This window comes from Tamandua tetradactyla, chromosome 4 (genome assembly GCF_023851605.1).
Source record: "Tamandua tetradactyla isolate mTamTet1 chromosome 4, mTamTet1.pri, whole genome shotgun sequence".
Taxonomy (NCBI): Eukaryota; Metazoa; Chordata; class Mammalia; order Pilosa; family Myrmecophagidae; genus Tamandua; species Tamandua tetradactyla.
Window position 1 is genome coordinate 38,575,382 of NC_135330.1, and position 20,995 is coordinate 38,596,376.

Sequence of the window (20,995 nt, forward strand, 5' to 3'; positions counted from 1 at the left end):
TCTCTTTGACCTCTGACATTCTGATTAGTAAATGTCTTGGAGTACGTCTATTTGGATCTATTCTCTTTGGGGTATGCTGCACTTCGTGGATCTGTAATTTTAAGTCTTTCATAAGAGTTGGGAAATTTTCAGTGATAATTTCCTCCATTATCACTTTGGAGTGATATTTCTAATGGATAATTTCCTCCATTAGAAAAAAGGAGTTTTTCTCCTCCTTTTCCCTTCTCGTCTCCTTCTGGGACACCAACAACACATATATTTGTGTGCTTCGTATTGTCTTTCATTTCCCTGTGTCCCTGCTCATATTTTTCCATTTTTCCCTATATTTTCTTTTTCTTGCCGGATTTCAGATGTTCCATCCTCCAGCTCAGAAATCCTATGTTCTGTTTCTCGAAATCTACCACTGTAGGTTTGCATTGTGTTTTTCATCTCTTCTACCATGCCTTTCATTCCCATAAATTCTGTGATTTGTTTTTTCAGACTTTCGATTTCTTCTTTTTGTTCATTCCTTGCCTTCTTTATGTCCTCCCTCAATTCATTGGTTTGGTTTTTGATGAGGTTTTCCATGTCTGTTTGTATATTCTGAATTAAATGTTTCAGCTCCTGTATCTCATTTGAATTGTTGGTTTGTTCCTTTGACTGGGCCATATCTTTAATTTTCCTAGTGTGATTTGTTATTTTTTGCTGGCATCTAGGCATTTAATTACTTTAATTAGTTTATTCTGGAGATTGCTTGCCCTTCTTTTACCTAGGGTTTTCTTGCTGGATGAATTTGTTGTCTGTCTGTTCTTTGACATTCAATTCAGCTTTATCTGGACCTCTAGCTTAAGTTTTGTTTAACAGAGGAGAATTTTTCGGTTCTTGTTTTCTTATTTCTTGCCCTGTTTGTAGGGTGCCTCTTCCCCCCCACCCTTAGGAGTGTCTACTTAGGTATTATAGACTGCAGCTGGATTTTCCCAGACCAAACTGGCCTCCTATCAGGAGGAAAGAGTCACCTGCGTTGGTTTTCCCCGAGGGTGAGACCTAGCAGGTTGAAAGACTTTCCTGTGAAGTCTCTGGGCTCTGTTTTTCTTATCCTGCCCAGTATGTGGTGCTTGTCTGCCTGCAGGTCCCACCAGCATAAGATGATGCGGTACCTTTAACTTTGGCAGACTCTCCGTGCTGGGGGTGTGGTGGAGACAGAGGAGAGGTTGTAGACTGGTTTTAATGGCTTCAAATTACCAAACCCTGGTGTCTGAATTCCTTGAGAGAGGGATTCCACCTGAGTTGGGCTTCACCCCTCCCCTGGGGAAGGCACAGGCTCCAGACAAGCCCTCAAACGAGTTTGTTTCTGCCTATGTCTGGGGCAGTTGCAGCCTGAGAAGCTCTGCTGCTGTATCCAAAGACAGTCAAGCCTTTGTAGAAACACAGTCACAAAAACCTCTGTTTCTTTTTTTTCCCTTTTTCTGTCAGCCCTGCCCCCTTGGCTCTGGGGCAAAAATGAGCGACCTCCGCTCTGACCAGGTTCACCTGAGCTGGGGACCTATTTTTAGTAGTTAGAATTTGTTAATTAATTCCACAATTGGCGTTTGGTTGGGCTCTGCCCCTGCTGCTGGTAAAAGTCTCTTTCCTTTCCCCTCTGGGAAGCAGCCTGTTGGGGAGTGGTGGCTGCTGCAGCTTGGGTAACTCACAGTTCTGGGGGGGCTCGCAGCCTGTCCAGCTGGTCCAGATTGGGGTACGCTGTGTGTCTGGTCACTGACGTGGCTCCGGGAGCTGTTCTGTACTGTGTCTGGTTATTTAGTAGTTGTTCTGGAGGATGAACTAAAATGCACACATTGTTAAGCTGCCATCTTGACCTGAAAGTCCATATAGTTTTAATTTAGTTTATGAATATATTGAATTGTGCTTGTATATTTTTCTGCATTGAACTAGTCCCAGATTTCTAGCTTTAACTGCAAGTGGTTATGATGTTATTTTTTAAATTACTTGCTATTTTTTCACTTGTATTTTGTTTATATGGTTTCAGAATCTATATTTTTAGGTAAGATTTTGTATATTTCTTTGTGCTGTCTTTATCCAGTTTTGATATTAAGGTTAGTCTTGCCTTGTAACATGAATTGGGAAAATTTCCATCTTTTTCCATGCTCTGGAATAGGTGGACTAATAGAAAATTACCAAGCTATTTGTTTTTTTTAAGTTGTAGAATGTGCCTCTCCAAACTATCTGGGCTAGCTGATCTTTTCAGATGTAGGTCTTTGATCATCATTTCTGTCTTCCATGGTTATTTTTATTTATTTATTTATTTATTTTAGGAATAAAAAAGACCTTGATATTCTGCCCTTTGAGTTATAGTTAGTAGGATAACTGAGGAGAGGAAAAGCGGGAGTGCGATGAAGAACTGGGAGGGGTTTGACAGCTGGAGGTCAAGTCCATTTAGTTCTTGTGCTGGAAGGGCTCGTCTCCAGTCTCACTGAGCAGACACGTGCTTTGTGAGAGATTCTGTCACTGCAAAGGGGTCACAGTTGGTGATGATCTTCAAAGTAACCCTTTTCATCCTGGCCAAGGGTTCGGGGAATGTGGATTCTGGCATCATGGTTGGCCACACTGGCAGAGAAAAATCGATGTTAAGAGATTTTGTGGAATCTAGTTAGGTGCCGGGCATTGTCCAGGCTCCCCTTGGGATTGTAGGCCCAGATATGGTACTGCTGCCACTTGCTTAGTTTCCTAATGGACTCCTCAATTACTTCAGACCATTGTCTTCTCACATGGCCTTGGTGCTGAAGTTCGTCTGGCAGCCTGCACCGTTCCAGTTCCCAGGAATGGGCTTAGGATTGAAGGTCGTTTTCATGCCAAAGTCTTCACATACATGATCCAAGATGAAACAGGCCAGGGAAGCCGTTGGAAGGCCAGCCGAAGGGGTGTCCATCTGTCTCCATGAGGGTATATTCCTGCTCCATTCCAAACCAAGGGTGCTGGTTGCTCACCATGTCCATTATCCGTTTACAGGAGTGCCTTGTATTGGTCTCTGCAGGCTTTCGGTTGTAGTTGAAAACTTCACAGAATACCAGCTTTTTGGGGTCCTCGTGGAAAGGATCCTGAAACCTGGTAACACGGTTGAAATAAATGTCACTGTTGGAGCCTTCAGACTGAAAAGTACTAGAGCAGCTCTTCTGTACACTTTGGTTCACTGTCCAGTGTGCAGGTCTTAAAGTGCAGTCCTTCTCCAGTGCTGTTGATCCATATATACCTGGCTTGCCCTGAGGCAGAGCCAGGTATACTGCTTGATGCCTTTGTTCAATGGAGACTTGCTGGGGTTGCCATGGTGGAAGGTGTTTCGGGTAGCAAGCAGGGCAGAGGGAGGGAGGACTGCAAGAGCTAAGTGAGAGGAGGCTGGGTGTGCAGGTCAGACACTCAACTCTTCTCGTTCTTGGCTCCCTTCCATGGTTATTGATTTGTTCAGTTTTCTTTCTGTTCTTGAGTAACAGCCATATGAGTCACAGTTTTGATAAAATTTGAAGATTGTGTTATCCCTATTGTTTCTTATTTTCTATCCTTATCCTGTTAATATTTTTTATATAAAAAAACCACTTAATGAATATTTAACATCTAAACCTAGATGAAATGCTTGATTTTAGGAAAATATAAATCCAAAAATTTACTCAAGAACAGAAAGAAAACTGAACAAATCAATAACCATGGAAGGGAGCCGAGAACGAGAAGAGTTGAGTGTCTGACCTGCACACCCAGCCTCCTCTCACTTTGCTCGTGCAGTCCTCCCTCCCTCTGCCCTGCTTGCTGCCCGAAACACCTTCTACCATGGCAACCCCAGCAAGTCTCCATTGAACAAAGGCATTGTGTGCCAGACACTTGGTAAATAAGCCCTTTACTTATTTTATTAACTCTTTCATTAGCTCTAGGACATATGCATTAATGTTCCTTTTTTATGGATGAGGAAACTGAGGTTCCGAGAGGTTATGTAACTCTACCAAAGAAACTCAATTAGCAAGTGGCCGATTGATTGCTAGGCCTGTCAGATTCTGAAGTTTGTGCTCTCAGTCTCTACTCTCTACTTTCTGTAAGTCTTTCTCATTATTCCCAACTGTAATACTTATTTTTATGCTAAAAATAAGGATACGACCAACTATCAAGGACCTAAATAAACCTACATGAAAGCTTGGGAAGTAAATACAAATTGTGAACTTAGAAAAACTTGCTACTGCAATTATATATGTATTTTTTAATTCTATTTTTTTAAATACCAAAAAACACCAAACAAACGCAAATTCCTATTTTGATCATTCCATTCTACGTACATAATCAGTAATTCACAATATCATCACATAGTTGCATATTCATCATGATCATTTCTTGGAACATTTGCATCTATTCAGAAAAAGAAATAAAATGGAAACAGGGAAAAAATTTATACATACCATACCCCTTACTCCTCCCTTTCATTGATCACTAGCATTTCAAACTAAATTTATTTTAACATTTCTTCCCCCTATTATTTATTTTTATTCCATATGTTCTACTCATCTGTTGACAAGGTAGATGAAAGGAGCATCAGACTCAAGGTTTTCACAATCACACAGTCACATTGTGAAAGCTATATCATTATTCAATCATCCTCAAGAAACATGGCTACTGGAACACAGCTCTACATTTTCACGCAGTTCCCTCCAGCCTCTCCATTACATCTTTTTTTTTTTTATTAATTAAAGAAAAAAAAGAAATTAACACAACATTTAGAAATCATTCCATTCTACATATGCAATCAGTAATTCTTAACATCATCACATAGATGCATGATCATCATTTCTTAGTACATTTGCATCGATTTAGGAAAAGAACTAGCAAAACAACAGAAAAAGATATAGAATGTTAATATAGAGAAAAAAATAAAAATAATAATATTAATAAAAAGACAAAAGACACAAACAAACAAACAAAACTATAGCTCAGATGCAGCTTCATTCAGTGTTTTAACATAATTACATTACAATTAGGTATTATTGTGCTGTCCATTTTTGAGTTTTTGTATCTAGTCCTGTTGCACAGTCTGTATCCCTTCAGCTCCAGTTACACATTATCTTGCCCTCTTTCTAACTCCTGCTGGTCTCTGTTACCAATGACATATTCCAAGTTTGTTCTCGAATGTCGGTTCACATCAGTGGGACCATACAGTATTTGTCCTTTAGTTTTTGGCTAAACTCACTTAGCATAATGTTCTCTAGGTCCATCCATGTTATTACATGCTTCATAAGTTTATTCTTTCTTAAAGCTGCATAATATTCCATCACATACCACAGTTTGTTTAGCCACTCGTCTGTTGATGGACATTTTGGCTGTTTCCATCTCTTTGCAATTGTAAATAATGCTGCTATAAACATTGGTGTGCAAATGTCCGTTTGTGTCTTTGCCCTTAAGTCCTTTGAGTAGATACCTAGCAATGGTATTGCTGGGTCGTATGGCAATTCTATATTCAGTTTTTTGAGGAACTGCCAAACTGCCTTCCACAGTGGTTGCACCATTTGACATTCCCACCAACAGTGGATAAGTGTGCCTCTTTCTCCGCATCCTCTCTAGCACTTGTCATTTTCTGTTTTGTTGATAATGGCCATTCTGGTGGGTGTGAGATGATATCTCATTGTGGTTTTGATTTGCATTTCTGTAATGGCCAGGGACATTGAGCATCTCTTCATGTGCCTTTTGGCCATTTGTATTTCCTCTTCTGAGAGGTGTCTGTTCAAGTCTTTTTCCCATTTTGTAATTGGGTTGGCTGTCTTTTTGTTGTTGAGTTGGACAATCTCTTTATAAATTCTGGATACTAGACCTTTATCTGATATGTCGTTTCCAAATATTGTCTCCCATTGTGTAGGCTGTCTTTCTACTTTCTTGATGAAGTTCTTTGATGCACAAAAGTGTTTAATTTTGAGGAGCTCCCATTTCTTTCTTTCTTTCTTTTGTGCTCTTGCTTTAGGTTTACGGTCCATAAAACTGCCTCCAATTGTAAGTTTCATAAGATATCTCCCTACATTTTCCTCTAACTGTTTTATGGTCCTAGACCTAATGTTTAGATCTTTGATCTATTTTGAGTTAACTTTTGTATAGGGTGTGAGATACGGGTCCTCTTTCATTCTTTTGCATATGGATATCCAGTTCTCTAGGCACCATTTATTGAAGAGACTGTTCTGTCCCAGGTGAGTTGGCTTGACTGCCTTATCAAAGATCAAAAGTCCATAGATGAGAGGGTCTATATCTGAGCACTCTATTCGATTCCATTGGCTGATATATCTATCTTTATGCCAATATCATGCTGTTTTGACCACTGTGGCTTCATAATATGCCTTAAAGTCCGGCAGCGTGAGACCTCCAGCTTCGTTTTTTTTCCTCAAGATGTTTTTAGCAATTCGGGGCACCCTGCCCTTCCAGATAAATTTGCTTATTGGTTTTTCTATTTCTGAAAAATAAGTTGTTGGGATTTTGATTGGTATTGCATTGAATCTGTAAATCAATTTAGGTACGATTGACATCTTAACTATATTTAGTCTTCCAATCCATGAACACGGTATGCCCTTCCATCTATTTAGGTCTTCTGTGATTTCTTTTAACAGTTTTTTGTAGTTTTCTTTGTATAGGTTTTTTTGTCTCTTTAGTTAAATTTATTCCTAGGTATTTTATTCTTTTAGTTGCAATTGTAAATGGTATTCGTTTCTTGATTTCCCCCTCAGCTTGTTCATTGCTAGTGTATAGAAATGCTACAGATTTTTGAATGTTGATCTTGTAACCTGCTACTTTGCTGTACTCATTTATTAGCTCTAGTAGTTTTGTTGTGGATTTTTCCGGGTTTTCGACGTATAGTATCATATCGTCTGCAAACAGTGATAGTTTTACTTCTTCCTTTCCAATTTTGATGCCTTGTATTTCCTTTTCTTGTCTAATTGCTCTGGCTAAAACCTCTAATGGATATGGATAATGCATATGGATATCCAGTTGAATAATAGTGGTGATAATGGACATCCTTGTCTTGTTCCTGATCTTAGGGGGAAAGTTTTCAATTTTTCCCCATTGAGGATGATATTAGCTGTGGGTTTTTCATATATTCCCTCTATCATTTTAAGGAAGTTCCCTTGTATTCCTATCTTTTGAAGTGTTTTCAACAGGAAAGGATGTTGAATCTTGTCAAATGCCTTCCCTGCATCAATAGAGATGATCATATGATTTTTCTGCTTTGATTTGTTGATATGGTGTATTGCATTAATTGATTTTCTTATGTTGAACCATCCTTGCATACCTGGGATGAATCCTACTTGGTCATGATGTATAATTCTTTTAATGTGTTGTTGGATTCGATTTGCTAGAATTTTGTTGAGGACTTTTGCATCTATATTCATTAGAGAGATTGGGCTGTAGTTTTCTTTTTTTGTAGTATCTTTGCCTGGTTTTGGTATGAGGGTAATGTTGGCTTCATAGAATGAATTAGGTAGCTTTTCCTCCACTTCAATTTTTTTGAAGAGTTTGAGGAGAGTTGGTACTAATTCTTTCTAGAATGTTTTGTAGAATTCACATGTGAAGCCATCTGGTCCTGGACTTTTCTTTTTAGGAAGCTTTTGAATGACTGATTCAATTTCTTTACTTGTGATTGGTTTGTTGAGGTCATCTATTTCTTCTTGAGTCAAAGTTGGTTGTTCATGTCTTTCCAGGAACCCGTCTATTTCATCTAAATTGTTGTATTTATTAGCGTAAAGTTGTTCATAGTATCCTGTTATTACCTCCTTTATTTCTGTGAGGTCAGTGGTTATGCCTCCTCTTCCATTTCTGATCTTATTTATTTGCATCCTCTCTCTTCTTCTTTTGTCAGTCTTGCGAAGGGCCCATCAATCTTATTGATTTTCTCATAGAACCAACTTCTGGTCTTATTGATTTTCTCTATTGTTTTCATGTTTTCAATTTCATTTATTTCTGCTCTAATCTTTGTTATTTCTTTCCTTTTGCTTGCTTTGGGATTAGTTTGCTGTTTTTTCTCCAGTTCTTCCAAGTGGACAGTTAATTCCTGAATTTTTGCCTTTTCTTCTTTGCTGATATAGGCATTTAGGGCAATAAATTTCCCTCTTAGCACTGCCTTTGCTGCGTCCCATAGGTTTTGATATGTTGTGTTTTTGTTTTCATTCGCCTCGAGATATTTACTAATTTCTCTTGCAATTTCTTCCTTGACCCACTTGTTGTTTAAGAGTGTGTTGTTGAGCCTCCACGTATTTGTGAATTTTCTGGCACTCTGCCTATTATTGATTTCCAACTTCATTCCTTTATGATCCGAGAAAGTGTTGTGTATGATTTCAATCTTTTTAAATTTGTTAAGACTTGCTTTGTGACCCAGCATATGGTCTATCTTTGAGAATGATCCATGAGCACTTGAGAAAAAGGTGTATCCTGCTGTTGTGGGATGTAATGTCCTATATATGTCTGTTAAGTCTAGCTCATTTATAGTAATATTCAAATTCTCTCTTTCTTTATTGATCCTCTGTCTAGATGTTCTGTCCATTGATGAGAGTGGGGAATTGAAGTCTCCAACTATTATGGTATATGTGTCTATTTCCCTTTTCAGTGTTTGCAGTATATTTCTCACGTATTTTGGGGCATTCTGGTTTGGTGCATAAATATTTATGATTTTTATGTCTTCTTGTTTAATTGTTCCTTTTATTAGTAGATAGTGTCCTTCTTTGTCTCTTTTAACTGTTTTACATTTGAAGTCTAATTTGTTGGATATTAGTATAGTTACTCCTGCTCTTTTCTGGTTGTTATTTGCATGAAATATCTTTTCCCAACCTTTCACTTTCAGCCTATGTTTATCTTTGGGTCTAAGATGTGTTTCCTGTAGACAGCATATAGAAGGATCCTGTTTTTTAATCCATTCTGCCAGTCTATGTCTTTTGATTGGGGAATTCAGTCCATTAACATTTAGTGTTATTACTGTTTGGATAATATTTTCCTCTACCATTTTGCCTTTTGTATTATATATATCATATCTGATTTTCCTTCTTTCTACACTCTTCTCCATACCTCTCTCTTCTGTCTTTTCGTATCTGACTCTAGTGCTCCCTTTAGTATTTCTTGCAGAGCTGGTCTCTTGGTCACAAATTCTCTCAGTGACTTTTTGTCTGAAAATGTTTTAATTTCTCCCTCATTTTTGAAGGACAATTTTGCTGGATATAGAAGTCTTGGTTGGCAGTTTTTCTCTTTTAGTAATTTAAATATATCATCCCACTGTCTTCTAGCTTCCATGGTTTCTGCTGAGAAATCTACACATAGTCTTATTGGGCTTCCCTTGTATGTGATGGATTGTTTTTCTCTTGCTGCTTTCAAGATCCTCTCTTTCTCTTTGACCTCTGACATTCTAACTAGGCGTCTTGGAGAACGCCTATTTGGGTCTATTCTCTTTGGGGTGCGCTGCGCTTCTTGGATCTGTAATTTTAGGTCTTTCATAAGAGTTGGGAAATTTTCAGTGATAATTTCTTCCATTAGTTCTTCTCCTCCTTTTCCCTTCTCTTCTCCTTCTGGGACACCCACAACACGTATATTTGTGCGGTTCATATTGTCCTTGAGTTCCCTGATACCCTGTTCAAATTTTTCCATTCTTTTCCCTATAGTTTCTGTTTCTTTTTGGAATTCAGATGTTCCATCCTCCAATTCACTAATTCTAGCTTCTGTCTCTTTAAATCTACCATTGTAGGTATCCATTGTTTTTTCCATCTTTTCTACTTTGTCCTTCACTCCCATAAGTTCTGTGATTTGTTTTTCAGTTTTTCTATTTCTTCTTTTTGTTCAGCCCATGTCTTCTTCATGTCCTCCCTCAATTTATTGATTTGGTTTTTGAAGAGGTTTTCCATTTCTGTTCGTATATTCAGCATTAGTTGTCTCAGCTCCTGTATCTCATTTGAACTATTGGTTTGTTCCTTTGACTGGGCCATATCTTCAATTTTCCGAGCGTGATCCGTTATCTTCTGCTGGCGTCTGGGCATTTAATCAGATTTCCCTGGATGTGGGACCCAGCAGGTTAAAAGATTTTTCTGTGAAATCTCTGGGCTCTGTTTTTCTTATCCTGCCCAGTAGGTGGTGCTCGTGGCGCTCGTCTGTCTGTGGGTCCCACCAGTAAAAGATGCTGTGGCTCCTTTAACTTTGGAAGACTCTCGCTGTAGGGGAGGGTCGCCAGCTGAAGCGGCTTGGGGGAGTGCCAATCCGAATCTCCCAGCCGGCCTGGGAATCTGCGCGTGGGGAGGGTCGCCAGCCTCCACGGCTTGCGGGAGCGCCTGTCCAAATTTCCCAGCCGGCCCGGGCGCCAAGCGTGGCGGGGGGGGCGCTGGCCGCCGCGGCTTGGGGGAGTGCCTATCCACCGTTCCCAGCCGGACCGGGAAGCCATGTGTTTGGAAAGGACCCCGGTCGCCGGTCTCCGCGGCTTGGGGGATCTCTGATCCAATTCTCCCAGCTGGTCCGGGGGGCCACGCGTGGGGGGGGGCGCCAGCCGCCGCGGCTTGAGGGGACCGCCTGTCCAACTCTCCCAGCCGGCCTGGGAGAGAGGGAGGGACTCTGGCCGCCTGCCGCCCTGGCCTGGGGAAGCGCGCGCCCCTTGGTAATCTCACCACAGCGGGTTCTTCCAGTCAGTCAGCCGTTCCAGAATGGGGTACGCTGTCTTCTTGGTCTCTGTCGTGGCTCCGGGAGCTGTTCTGTACCGTTTCTACTTCCCTAGTAGCTGTTCTGGAGAAGGAACTAAGACCTGCGTGTCTCTCCATTACATCTTGACTAACAAGGTGATATCTACTTAATGCATAAGAATAACCTCCAGGATAACCTCTCGACTCTGTTTGGAATCTCTCAGCCATTGACACTTGGTCTCATTTCACTCTTCCTCCTTTTGTTCGAGAAGGTTTTCTCAATCCCTTGATGCTGGGTCTCAGTTCATTCTAGGATTTCTGTCCCATGTTGCCAGGAAGGTCCACACTCCTGGGAGTCATGTCCCGTGAAGAGAGGGGGAGAGTGGTGAGTTTGCTTGTTGTGTTGGCTTGAGAGAGAGGCCACATCTGAGCAACAAGAGAGTTTCTCTTGGGGGTGACTCTTAGGCCTAATTTTAAGTAGACTTCACCAGTCCTTTGTGGGGTTAAGTTTCATATGAACAACCCCCAAGGCTGTGGGCTCAGCCTATAGTGTTGGTTGTCCGCAGTGCTTGTGAGAATATCAAGAATTCAGCTTGGGGAAGTTGAATTTTCCCCTGTTCTCACCATTTCCCGAAGAGGACTTGCAGTGATTTTTTAGGGGGTATTTGTTTGTTTTTCAGTTATTCTGCAAGCTTTCCCCCATTATCTCTAGTTTTGAGACTAGATATAGATCCTAGATATTTAGTCTACAAGCAAAGATATCACCTTTTGTGAAATATGGAGAGATAACTAGGGGTCTGCTAATAATTTCACTTCATTTTAACTAAACAAGACAATAAATTGATATTCCATTGCCTCAGGTTCCTAATTTTGTACCTGCTCAAGAGCCAGGGACATCAAGGTGGGAGATAATACCAGGATTTATGTTTGGATTGTGGTCCTGGGTGGCAGGGAATGAGGGTGGGAAAAGGGCCAATCTAGAACCTACTTAAGTTCTCCACCTTAGCACAGCCATGTGCCCATGGCTCCCATGATACAGTGGATGCCCAATGCTTCTGTGGTTTGAGCAGAACACAGGAAAGCAAAAGGACAGGTACTAAATGGATATTGTTTTTTCCAGGCTTTCTAATGAGTCTTCAATGCTATTAGGAATTAAGATTATGGGTTCTCGAGCTAGACTTTCTGGGTTTGAATCTCAGCTCAGTCATTTACAACAGTTGAACAGTTTCTAAAGCTCCTGTGTCACAATTTCCTTATCTACAAAGGGAATTATAATAATGCCTCCCTTATAGGACTGTTGGGAGGATTACATGAATAAATACACGCAACATGCTTAGAAAAGTGCCTGACGAATATAGCAAACTCTCACAAAATGTTAGGTAGTAGTAATAATATTTTATATACATATAGGGTATCGTGTGGCTTTTCTTAAAACCCTTAGAAATAAGATGAATAAGATTCTGTTCTGTGAGTTAAAGTGTTTGGATCGAATGCATCATGAATTAGAAAATATATTTGGTGGCAGTTAAAGAGATAGGAATTGCTTCCAGCTGAGTAGGATTAGATTATAGCTTGAAGAAATATATTAACATCTATACAAAATAGGTGGCAGTACGATGGGAGTTGGTTGTAGAGGTTTATGTTATCTCTTGCAATCTGAACCCACCCAAACACAGTCGATGGGACAGGTGGCCCTGTGCATAACCCACCACTTCATTCCAAGTGGCAGAAGTCTATCTCCACTGAAGTAAGCAAACTCTGGTAACACTAGGTATTTGAATCATATAATGAACTACTTTAGTTGAGAAAGCAACATTCTAATTATAATTTGGTTTTTCATATATACATGGAGAGTATGTATTGACTGGATAACTTGAATGTCTGATTGTAAAGCCAATTATGTCTCACTGGAAATCAATACATGAGCTTTCTGCTTTTGCATGTCAGTCATTGGAGCTTTGTGAATACAAGTCTGTTCCTGATTAATAAGTTCACTCTTCCTGTACTAAGTAGATAGTTAAGCCTACAAAACTGAATGCTAAACCTTGTCTATCATGGGCCAACGATAGATTTACCAAGGTAATATCCTCTGATAGTCTTTTGGAATATCCCTGCTGGCCTTTTTCAGATGATCTCACCACCAGTTATTTTACTTCACTGGCTAGGAATGATTTCTGTTATCTTTATTTGAAATTTCCACAAGTGGAGGTGGTGATATTCCTCAATATCACGGTTGCCAGTTAGGTAAAAAGGGCTGTACTTCCAAGCTCCTGCTCCTTTCCCTGAATCCTAAGCAAGCCCTACATGACCAAGAATCCATTTTGTGGTGAGCAGGAGACTAAGCAAGCACTGTTCCCAGAGAGCTGATTGCTGTACTTTGGAACTATTCTTCTGCTCTATGCCATTTTAGAGCAGATAGAGCCAAAAGGATACTTACAGAAGAACCAGCTCAATCTCTCGTTTTATAGAGAGGGAAAAGGTTACTTGCCTAGGGCCATGTATCTTTATGTTCTCTTAGCAGTCTCCTGTTCAAGGTTTGATCATATTGGTCTGGACTCAAGCGACCATTCGGTAACCTTCTTCCTAGCCTGAGTCTCATTTAACCTGTACAAAAATTTAACTGCCAAAGGCCCTTTTCTTTCCTCTAATTAGTTCTGGCAACATTTCTCTCTTTGTTATATACCATTGATAGTCATGTTCACGTTTTAGTTGTAAGTTCATCCTTTATTTGAGCATGACTCTTGTGTTCTTTAGGCCCACTTTGGAGATAGATTTGATGGTGACTAATCATTTCTATTTTTATAATGAGCAGAGAAGCTGAATTTATGTTGGGTCTCTGTTTTAATTCTATATCCCAAATTGTAGACAGATTATTTGATGATACAATAATACATTTTCAACAGCACCTCTTTCAATAATAACCATTATATACCTATAATATGATTATATGCCAATAATTCTATAAAAATTTGCAGTGACAATATAAATTTCTTTTAAAAATTTTATTCATGTTTATTCCAACTGCAATGGAAACTTCTATTCTTCAAGCGTTTTTGTCTTTTCCTCCCTTTCTTTTCTTTCTCTTTCTTCTTTCCTTTGGTCCTTCATTCTTTCCTTCTTCTCTTTCTTTCTCATTGATTGCACTGAGTATTATGTATTTCAGATTTTTTCTTCAAGATTGTTTCTTCTAGTGACTATCTTATTAGCTTAGCACTAAGTTTTACATCTATTAAGAAAACAGTTTTAACAGCAAGTTACAAATAAATGTACATCTTTTCTTGTATTGCCTCTATACATGTTTCCAAGAGGGAAATGAGGCAGCTAATGTGAATTAATATAGGATAAGCAAAGTACATACATGTAAGTGCTCAGAGGTTATTCAGGGAGAACTAGAGTAAGTGTTTTTTAACAAAGGTTTTAAAAGAAAGTACAGATATGAACCGGTGATGAAAAAGGGGTCAGCAAAATGGGAAATACAACATACAAATTATGAATTGGGAAATTGTATCATAAAAAGGGGTAATGAGTGCTAGCAAAAGCAAAAGATGCCCATTGCAAGGTGGTTAAATAGGCACTTTACTGGAATGGAGAAGGGATTTTAGGGAGTAGTAATTGTTGAAGTTATTAAGATGTAGATTCACCATCCACATTTGCTTGGATACTGTGTTAGATGTGAAGAGGAGAGAGACAGTGTTTGCCCTGAGAGAACTAACTTTCTTGCTGATGAGACAAGATACCAGGAAGGCAAAGGAGGCGCCAGTCAGAGTGATTTAGATTTTATAAGCATGTGATGGAGGAAGCGCTTGGAGATCCTTGTATATCATTCTGCCTCTGTCATCTGCTTGGGACAGGAGTGGACTGGGGTTGGGGGAGGTTGGAGGTATCAGCTGAGCTTGGAAAGATCAAACTGAGAGGATGGCTACATTTAAAAAATCAATTTTTGTAGGTTTATGTAATAATTTAGCAGAAGAGCTTTTCTCCACACAAAACTATTTTGAATCACTTTAGGGAAAGTGGGCTGCCTGAAATTGTCTGTTCATGATTAACAATTAATGGAAAATCACTGGTTTGCTCTTGCAAACACCACTTACTGTCAATAACTTCAGGCTGTTTTCCAATTTTACAGTAAAGTTTTATGATGAAACTTTAGGAAATTATTTAGTCCATGGGCTTTTTTCCATGGCAAGTCGATGTGGTTAGGCGAGGATATTGGCATTACTTTTCAGCACCAAAATATTAGTAAGGCACTAATGGCTCTATTTTAATACAGTCACTTTCAAAATAAAGGAGAAAGATCAAGTTGCTTATGGAAACATTTTAGATTATGTCAAAAATAGTATAGTTGATATAGAATATATAATAGTTGATATAAGAAATAATTTAGGTTTTGTTTTTAGTGCATCAATTCATTTCCTTCTGGGAATCAGATTTAAGAAAGGAAATTTTCAGATTTTTGTTGGCTGTTTTATAAGTCCTCAGATAATAGCTTGATTTTATTTTCTCCCTTTCTTTTTCTTCTTCTTTTCATCTGCCTCTTTGCTACTTCCAAACTGTTCTGTGATTTCCACTTTCTTCACTGGTCTTCCACTGGGAGTCCTTCCATGGTCCTTGGTTTCCTGGAATGACATTTGAGGCATATTTAAGTGCCTTACTACATACCTTGGTTTGTTTGGGTTTTGACCCACATGAATTGGTGATAGATCTGTGAAAGGCACCAGCACAAAAATGACAGGAACCCTGAAGTCTGGGGTCAGGTTGGGTTGTAGTTGTCCATGTGTCACTGGAGAAGACTGTCCAAGAAAAACATTGTTTAAGGGGTAGCTCTCTAAACCTGACTGAGCTTTTGTATTCTGATTCTCTTTTACCTGGGGAAGACCGTCAGTGAAATAAGCTTTTATTCCTGTTATGGCATTGATTTCATATGCAGTGTGCCAGTCAGCCAGTGCTCGCCTGGTTAAAATGGGCTGGAAAACAGTTGAGCCTGAGACACCACTGACAAAGTTGTTGAGGAGAGAATGCCAAATCCCACCACTTATTGGGCTCAAAGTGACCTGTGGCCATAAGTTGGCCAGGCTCTTGAGAGCTTCCCGGTTCCATCCTGAGGCAGGAAAGACAGTATCAGTATCATAGAGCTGAGAAAAATAAATAGTAAGTGTGACATCTGGATACATTATCAGAAAATTGTACATTTTGCTGATGCAGCAGTGATTAGCTTCATTGCAAGGTGAATGGTTGGAATACAGAATGATATGTCTGATGTTGTTATTGTTAATGGCTGAGTTGAGATAACCATTTGCCTCAAATAGCATTGATTCTGGATGAATGTGATTCCCCGTGCAACTGCTGGCATGGCCCTTTTGCACCAGGTTTCCAGAAGAAGTTTTTAGTTCATAAAATATGAGGTGTTTTGTTTGAGAATACGTTGGCCCATAAGGGAATCCAAAAATCTGAGAAAATTCTGTGTAGGGCACTCGTGCTTCCTGACCTGTCCGAATATGGTAAGGGCAATTAGAGCAATCTAGAGAGAAATTTAGCCAATAATATGGTTTTACTATTGTTCCATGATTCGCTACGTATTCCTCATATAAGGGCTCCATTTCTAGTTTTATTGTCTTCTAGCTGCAACCCTAAACAAAGAAAAAAAAAATTGCATATAAAACCAGTGCAGACAAAACTGAACAGTGCATTAGTTTATTGAATCACTGCTTCCTTTAAAGGAGGTAGCTTAACAATTGTAGTAGCATCTTTAATTCTAAAAGATGGTGATATATATCCATAGATTAGAAACTCAGGATTTGTATTTCTTTATTGAGATTTATGGAGTCTCTCTGGGGAACAGAGAGGAATCATAAAAGAGCAGTATAATACAACAGTACCTGTTTCATAGGTTCCAAGGCAATAGAGCAAATAGGTTAACTATGGAAGTTCTAGACAAACTGCCTTGTTGCAAATCTGGGTTCTACCCCTTATCAGCTGTGTAACCTTGGGCAAGTTATTTAATGTCTGGAAGCCATAACTTTCTTGTCTGTGAAATGGAAATAATAATAGTACGTACCTCATATGATTGTCTTGAGGACTGAATGATAGAATAAATATAAAATGCTTTGACACATCCCTGACACACAGTAAGAACTCAATATATATATTAGCTGTTATTGGTAGTAATAGTACAAATCCCAGGTTACCTAAACAATTCCTGTTTATGGAAGTCTAAAGAATAAGTGTGGGTTTTACATTTTGTTCATAATGTTTTTCCTTTGTCTCTTCTTGAATATTATAATGTCTAATATATTGTGCAGATAATTTGCATGTAATTGCATTTACAATCAGCTATTTCTTAAAATCAGTGGAAATAATTTGGAGGTGATTATCATTTTGGGAAGACGGCTATGGGGTCCATTATACCTAATGGTAGAGACTTATTATAGTGGTGCCACTTGAGTGTTCTTTGGGTCATGGATATTCATTCATTGACATTTGTGAATTTTATATCTGGTGGGCGGATCCTGGGGGAGCATTTTTTAAACTTTGCTTTTCTGAAAAGCAGCATTTTAAAAACTTTACTATTCTGAAAAGCAAATATGGTTCTTGAGATTATTTCAAATCAACAGTTTTGGGATGTTAAAACCCAAGAGTTGAGATCTCTAAGTAATGATCTTTTCTTTTAAGAAATATTCCTTTGGTTATCATTGTTTCCAAGTGGCTACCTAGGGTATTATACTATAGCTTTAAAAACATTTTGAAATAACTTTTCATTAATTATACATGTATTATATGTTCCTTATAGAATATTAAAAAAATACTGATACGTAAAGAAGAAAATAAAAAACACATCCCATGCCATAGACACATTGTCTCAGTTTATAACCCCATCAGTTGGCAGATATATTCACTCCCAGTCTTCTTGCATTTGTTATGTATACCATAAATAACATTATGTTTTATATCTTGCTTTTCCACTTAGTGTTATGTCATGAGAACCTCCCCATGTCATTGAAAAGTCATCAGAAAACAAAATATTAATGGCTAGTTAGTATAATAGAATTATACTATTGGAGTCCTTGGCTCATTTAAAAAAATTTTAAATAACACTGATGAACATTTCTGTAAATAAATCATTCCTTTCTCTTTTTTTCTTTAGTGTAGATTACTGTAAGTCATATTTTTAGGCCAAATATTGTCAAATTACTTCCTGAAAAGTGTACAATCTCACCATTTCCTACCCCCCACCCAGTGTTGTTTATCATCATATTTGTCATTTTGGGAAAGGGGCATTGGTGACTCTTTGTTGTTGTAATTTGTATCTTTTCCATTCCTGGCAAGTTTGAACACTTTTTTCACATGCTTATTGGACTGTAGTATTGTTTTGTGAAATATCTTTGATCTTTTACTTGGTTTTTATTTGAGGTTTTCCATATTGATTTGCAAGAACTTTTAATGTGTGAAGAAAATTAACTGTCATATTTGTTGCAAATATTTTACCTGGTTTATCCTTTTAATTATGTTGATATTTTAATTGTACCAAATTTTGCATTTTGGTGGTTCAGTCTTTACACTTGTGGTTCATTTTTCACTGTTGTGTTTAGAACCACCTTCCCTCAAAGTGTAATTAAGTATTCTCCATATTTTCTTCTGGTTTGTATGGTTTCAGTTTTTACATTTACCTCTTTATCCATCTGGAATTTTTGTTGGTTATGGTGCCTCACTGTCTTGTAAACAGCAAACAGAAAATGTTTGAAAACAGCAAAACAGAGCAGAAAATTTAAATGAGATAAACTGACCATTGCTTGTAAGTATATTTTTCGCTTTCAAAGCCTAGGTTGTCATTTCACAAATATTTATTATGGCCTCTCATATTGAAGCCCTGGTATCAATGTCTGTCTTCCCCAACCCAGGTCAGCTCAGTCATTGCTGTATTTGATACATGCTAATATCCAGGCTGAGACCTTCAGAGATTCAATGCTAATCCTGTCCCAGGCAAAAAATATTTTAGGAGCCACAGTGCAGCTGTGGCTTACTCATGTCACCATTATCCTACAGGCTAATGTCCCTAAGGTAATTCTGGCCACCCGATAACCACGAAATTCCAGGTTTCTCTTATTCTCTCTGCTGTGTTAGTTTGGTTTATAGAAGTGTGTTTTTGCTGAGGTTTCTTTCTGCCATTTCCTAATGCAACTAAATTCCTGTCCTGAGTTTTACTCGTCTTTGCATAGCTCTTCCTCTGGGGTTCTGGACCTTTTAGTTAATGTCACCAGCTGCGTGACCCTTGGAAATGGGCTGATCACCTGGAACCAAAATTACCATCTCCTTCTTGATCCTGAGTGCTGTTTTCTCCCTGGACCTTCCCCTTCAGCCTTACTTACCAGACAGGATCTCTTTGGCTATCAAAATGTGCTGAAACCAAGCCCAAATTTTCATTTGAATATTGTGTCCTGAATGTAATCTACCACTGGGTGGCGTGCCTGACATCCACATTACGGTTCAAATTACAATTTCAACTCACCCACAGAAAATGTACATAATTATTTGGCTAAAATATTATGCAGTGCTACAAGACCTTTTTCTGTCTTCTTCTGTTTTTTTCTTTTGAGGGGTGGTTAGTTAACTATATATAATGACCCCAAAACTAACTGCTTGGGAAGTAAAAGTCTCTGTGCCTTTTTAAGATAAAGTAAGTAAACTTACTTTATCTTAAAGAAAAAGAAAGAAAGTAAAGAAACTTTACTTACTTTACTTTTTCTTAAAGTAAAGAAAGAAACTCCCAGTTACTTTCTTAAGCACTTCTTCCTTTGCACCCCCCTCTCCCATGGCTATTTTAGCCAGGAATGGTTCAGCCTTGCCGTTTTTAAGGATATCTTGGGGGTCAGTTGTCTTGATGTATATAGAAGGAGCTTGGGGGTCCCATTAATGCTAACACCTCCTCATTGTTAACAGTGGTTCCCTGTTGGTGAAGTGAAAAAGTACCACTTTTTCAGAGGGATTTTCGGGGATTGTTCTTTAATCATCCTCATCTGAAGGGACAGAAAACAAATCCTGTCCCTTCTGAACTCTTAGAGAATTCATGGTTTATTTAATCACTTTGCCACTTATCACAGACTGTCTTGCATAATTAACTTTTAGATATCACCCTTTATTCTCCCCTAACCAAGCGGGACTATTTAGGGCAGGACCTTCTTCAAGAATCTTTACTAGTTTACAAGCCAGGTTGGCTAAGATTTGTTTCCCCAGCAGCCTGTGTTCCTACCACTTAAATGTTTCCTTCCACTTGGTCTGCGCTAGGGAAATGCATTTTGTCCTCTGTAGAGCAGAGTTGTACTGGTAGTAAGAACATAAAAACTGGAACCCAGCCTGCTGAAGCATCCCTTACGTCCGGTTGTGAGTGTCCCCTGAGCTAGATCTGTGGGAGGACAGCTTTCCTTAGTTTAAAATAAATGAACAAGACCCTGAGGACAATCTGCTCTCTTTTTTACCCGACACGGATTTAGTAAGTTCTGTTCAAGTATGCTTTGCACTGGAGCAACTGGAGAATAAAGTTTGCCCTTCGCAATCTGTGCACAATCTGTTAGTAGCTAAAAACAAATTAGTTTAGTGGTTAGTGGTTATAATTACCATCATTTTGTTTCCAGGCTTGGCTCACATTCCAGGTGTTGCAGGGAGAGGGTCCATTTCCTTTGTACTCCCTTTAATTCCCATTCCGTTTCTTTTAAGTAGCTTCAGAGTACAATTGAACTGTAAAAATTGACGTCCTTTATCGGTTCAGGACTCTTGCAGCTTCTGTCTGTTAGTTTGCTTGAACTATACTGTCCCAAGTTAGAAAGACCTTGCTGAGGTGTGGCTGCCTCTAAGAACACTGTTGAATTGGTGCCATGGTAACGTTTGCAAATTAGCTACTGCTAGGATACGGCTCTGACACTTATTGCTTTATTTGCATTTCAAACCACCTGTTCCAAAGATGAAAATATACATGAATGCATCTTCCAATCTGGATAGAGGCTTAATATCTGACTTTATATGAAGGTGTTGCAGTAATGATCCCTCTAACTGTGAGAATCAAATTCTGAGGTCCCATGTGGGGCCCCTCAGGACTTTTGTCCTGTTTCAGACTAGGGGCTAGGCTGTATATTTGGACAAGATTTGTTGGATCCGTTGCCTTCTTCTGAGGGAGAATCACCCTCGCTCTAAGAGGGAAGCATCTGTGAGAGGGAGTGGGAACTTTACTTCCTCAAAGGGACTTGCTTTCTCTTAATAGCCCATTCTCCCGGAATAGGGAATTCTTTATTCAGCCCAAACCTAGGTTATTATGAGTTAGCAATTTCCTGCCTCTTAGAAATTCCCTAGGCCTCTTGCTATTGATATGTATGTGG

At 39.0% G+C, this 20,995-nt stretch overlaps 2 protein-coding genes and 1 pseudogene across 3 annotated transcripts in view; 1 reads left to right on the top strand and 2 right to left on the bottom strand.

Annotated features, from left to right (window-relative positions):
* The window catches only part of RGL1 (ral guanine nucleotide dissociation stimulator like 1), a 286,004-nt gene that overhangs the window by 7,510 nt on the left and 257,499 nt on the right, over window positions 1-20,995 (top strand). The window lies entirely within an intron of this gene.
* Window positions 2,413-3,797, bottom strand: LOC143680213 (glutamine synthetase-like; annotated as a pseudogene).
* APOBEC4 (apolipoprotein B mRNA editing enzyme catalytic polypeptide like 4) lies at window positions 13,618-20,502 on the bottom strand. 2 transcript variants are annotated; one of them, XR_013174158.1, is made up of 3 exons: window positions 20,241-20,502; window positions 14,723-16,258; window positions 13,618-13,857 (listed from the first exon to the last, which is right to left on the bottom strand). XR_013174158.1 is itself a non-coding variant. In XM_077157206.1 (2 exons), exon 2 carries the CDS (start codon window positions 16,226-16,228, stop codon window positions 15,125-15,127), a length of 1,104 nt encoding a protein of 367 aa, XP_077013321.1. In that variant the 5' UTR covers window positions 16,229-16,258; window positions 20,241-20,502; the 3' UTR covers window positions 13,618-15,124. The 2 variants fall into 2 exon arrangements, 1 of the variants encoding a protein (XP_077013321.1); XM_077157206.1 differs by having other exon boundaries at window positions 13,618-16,258.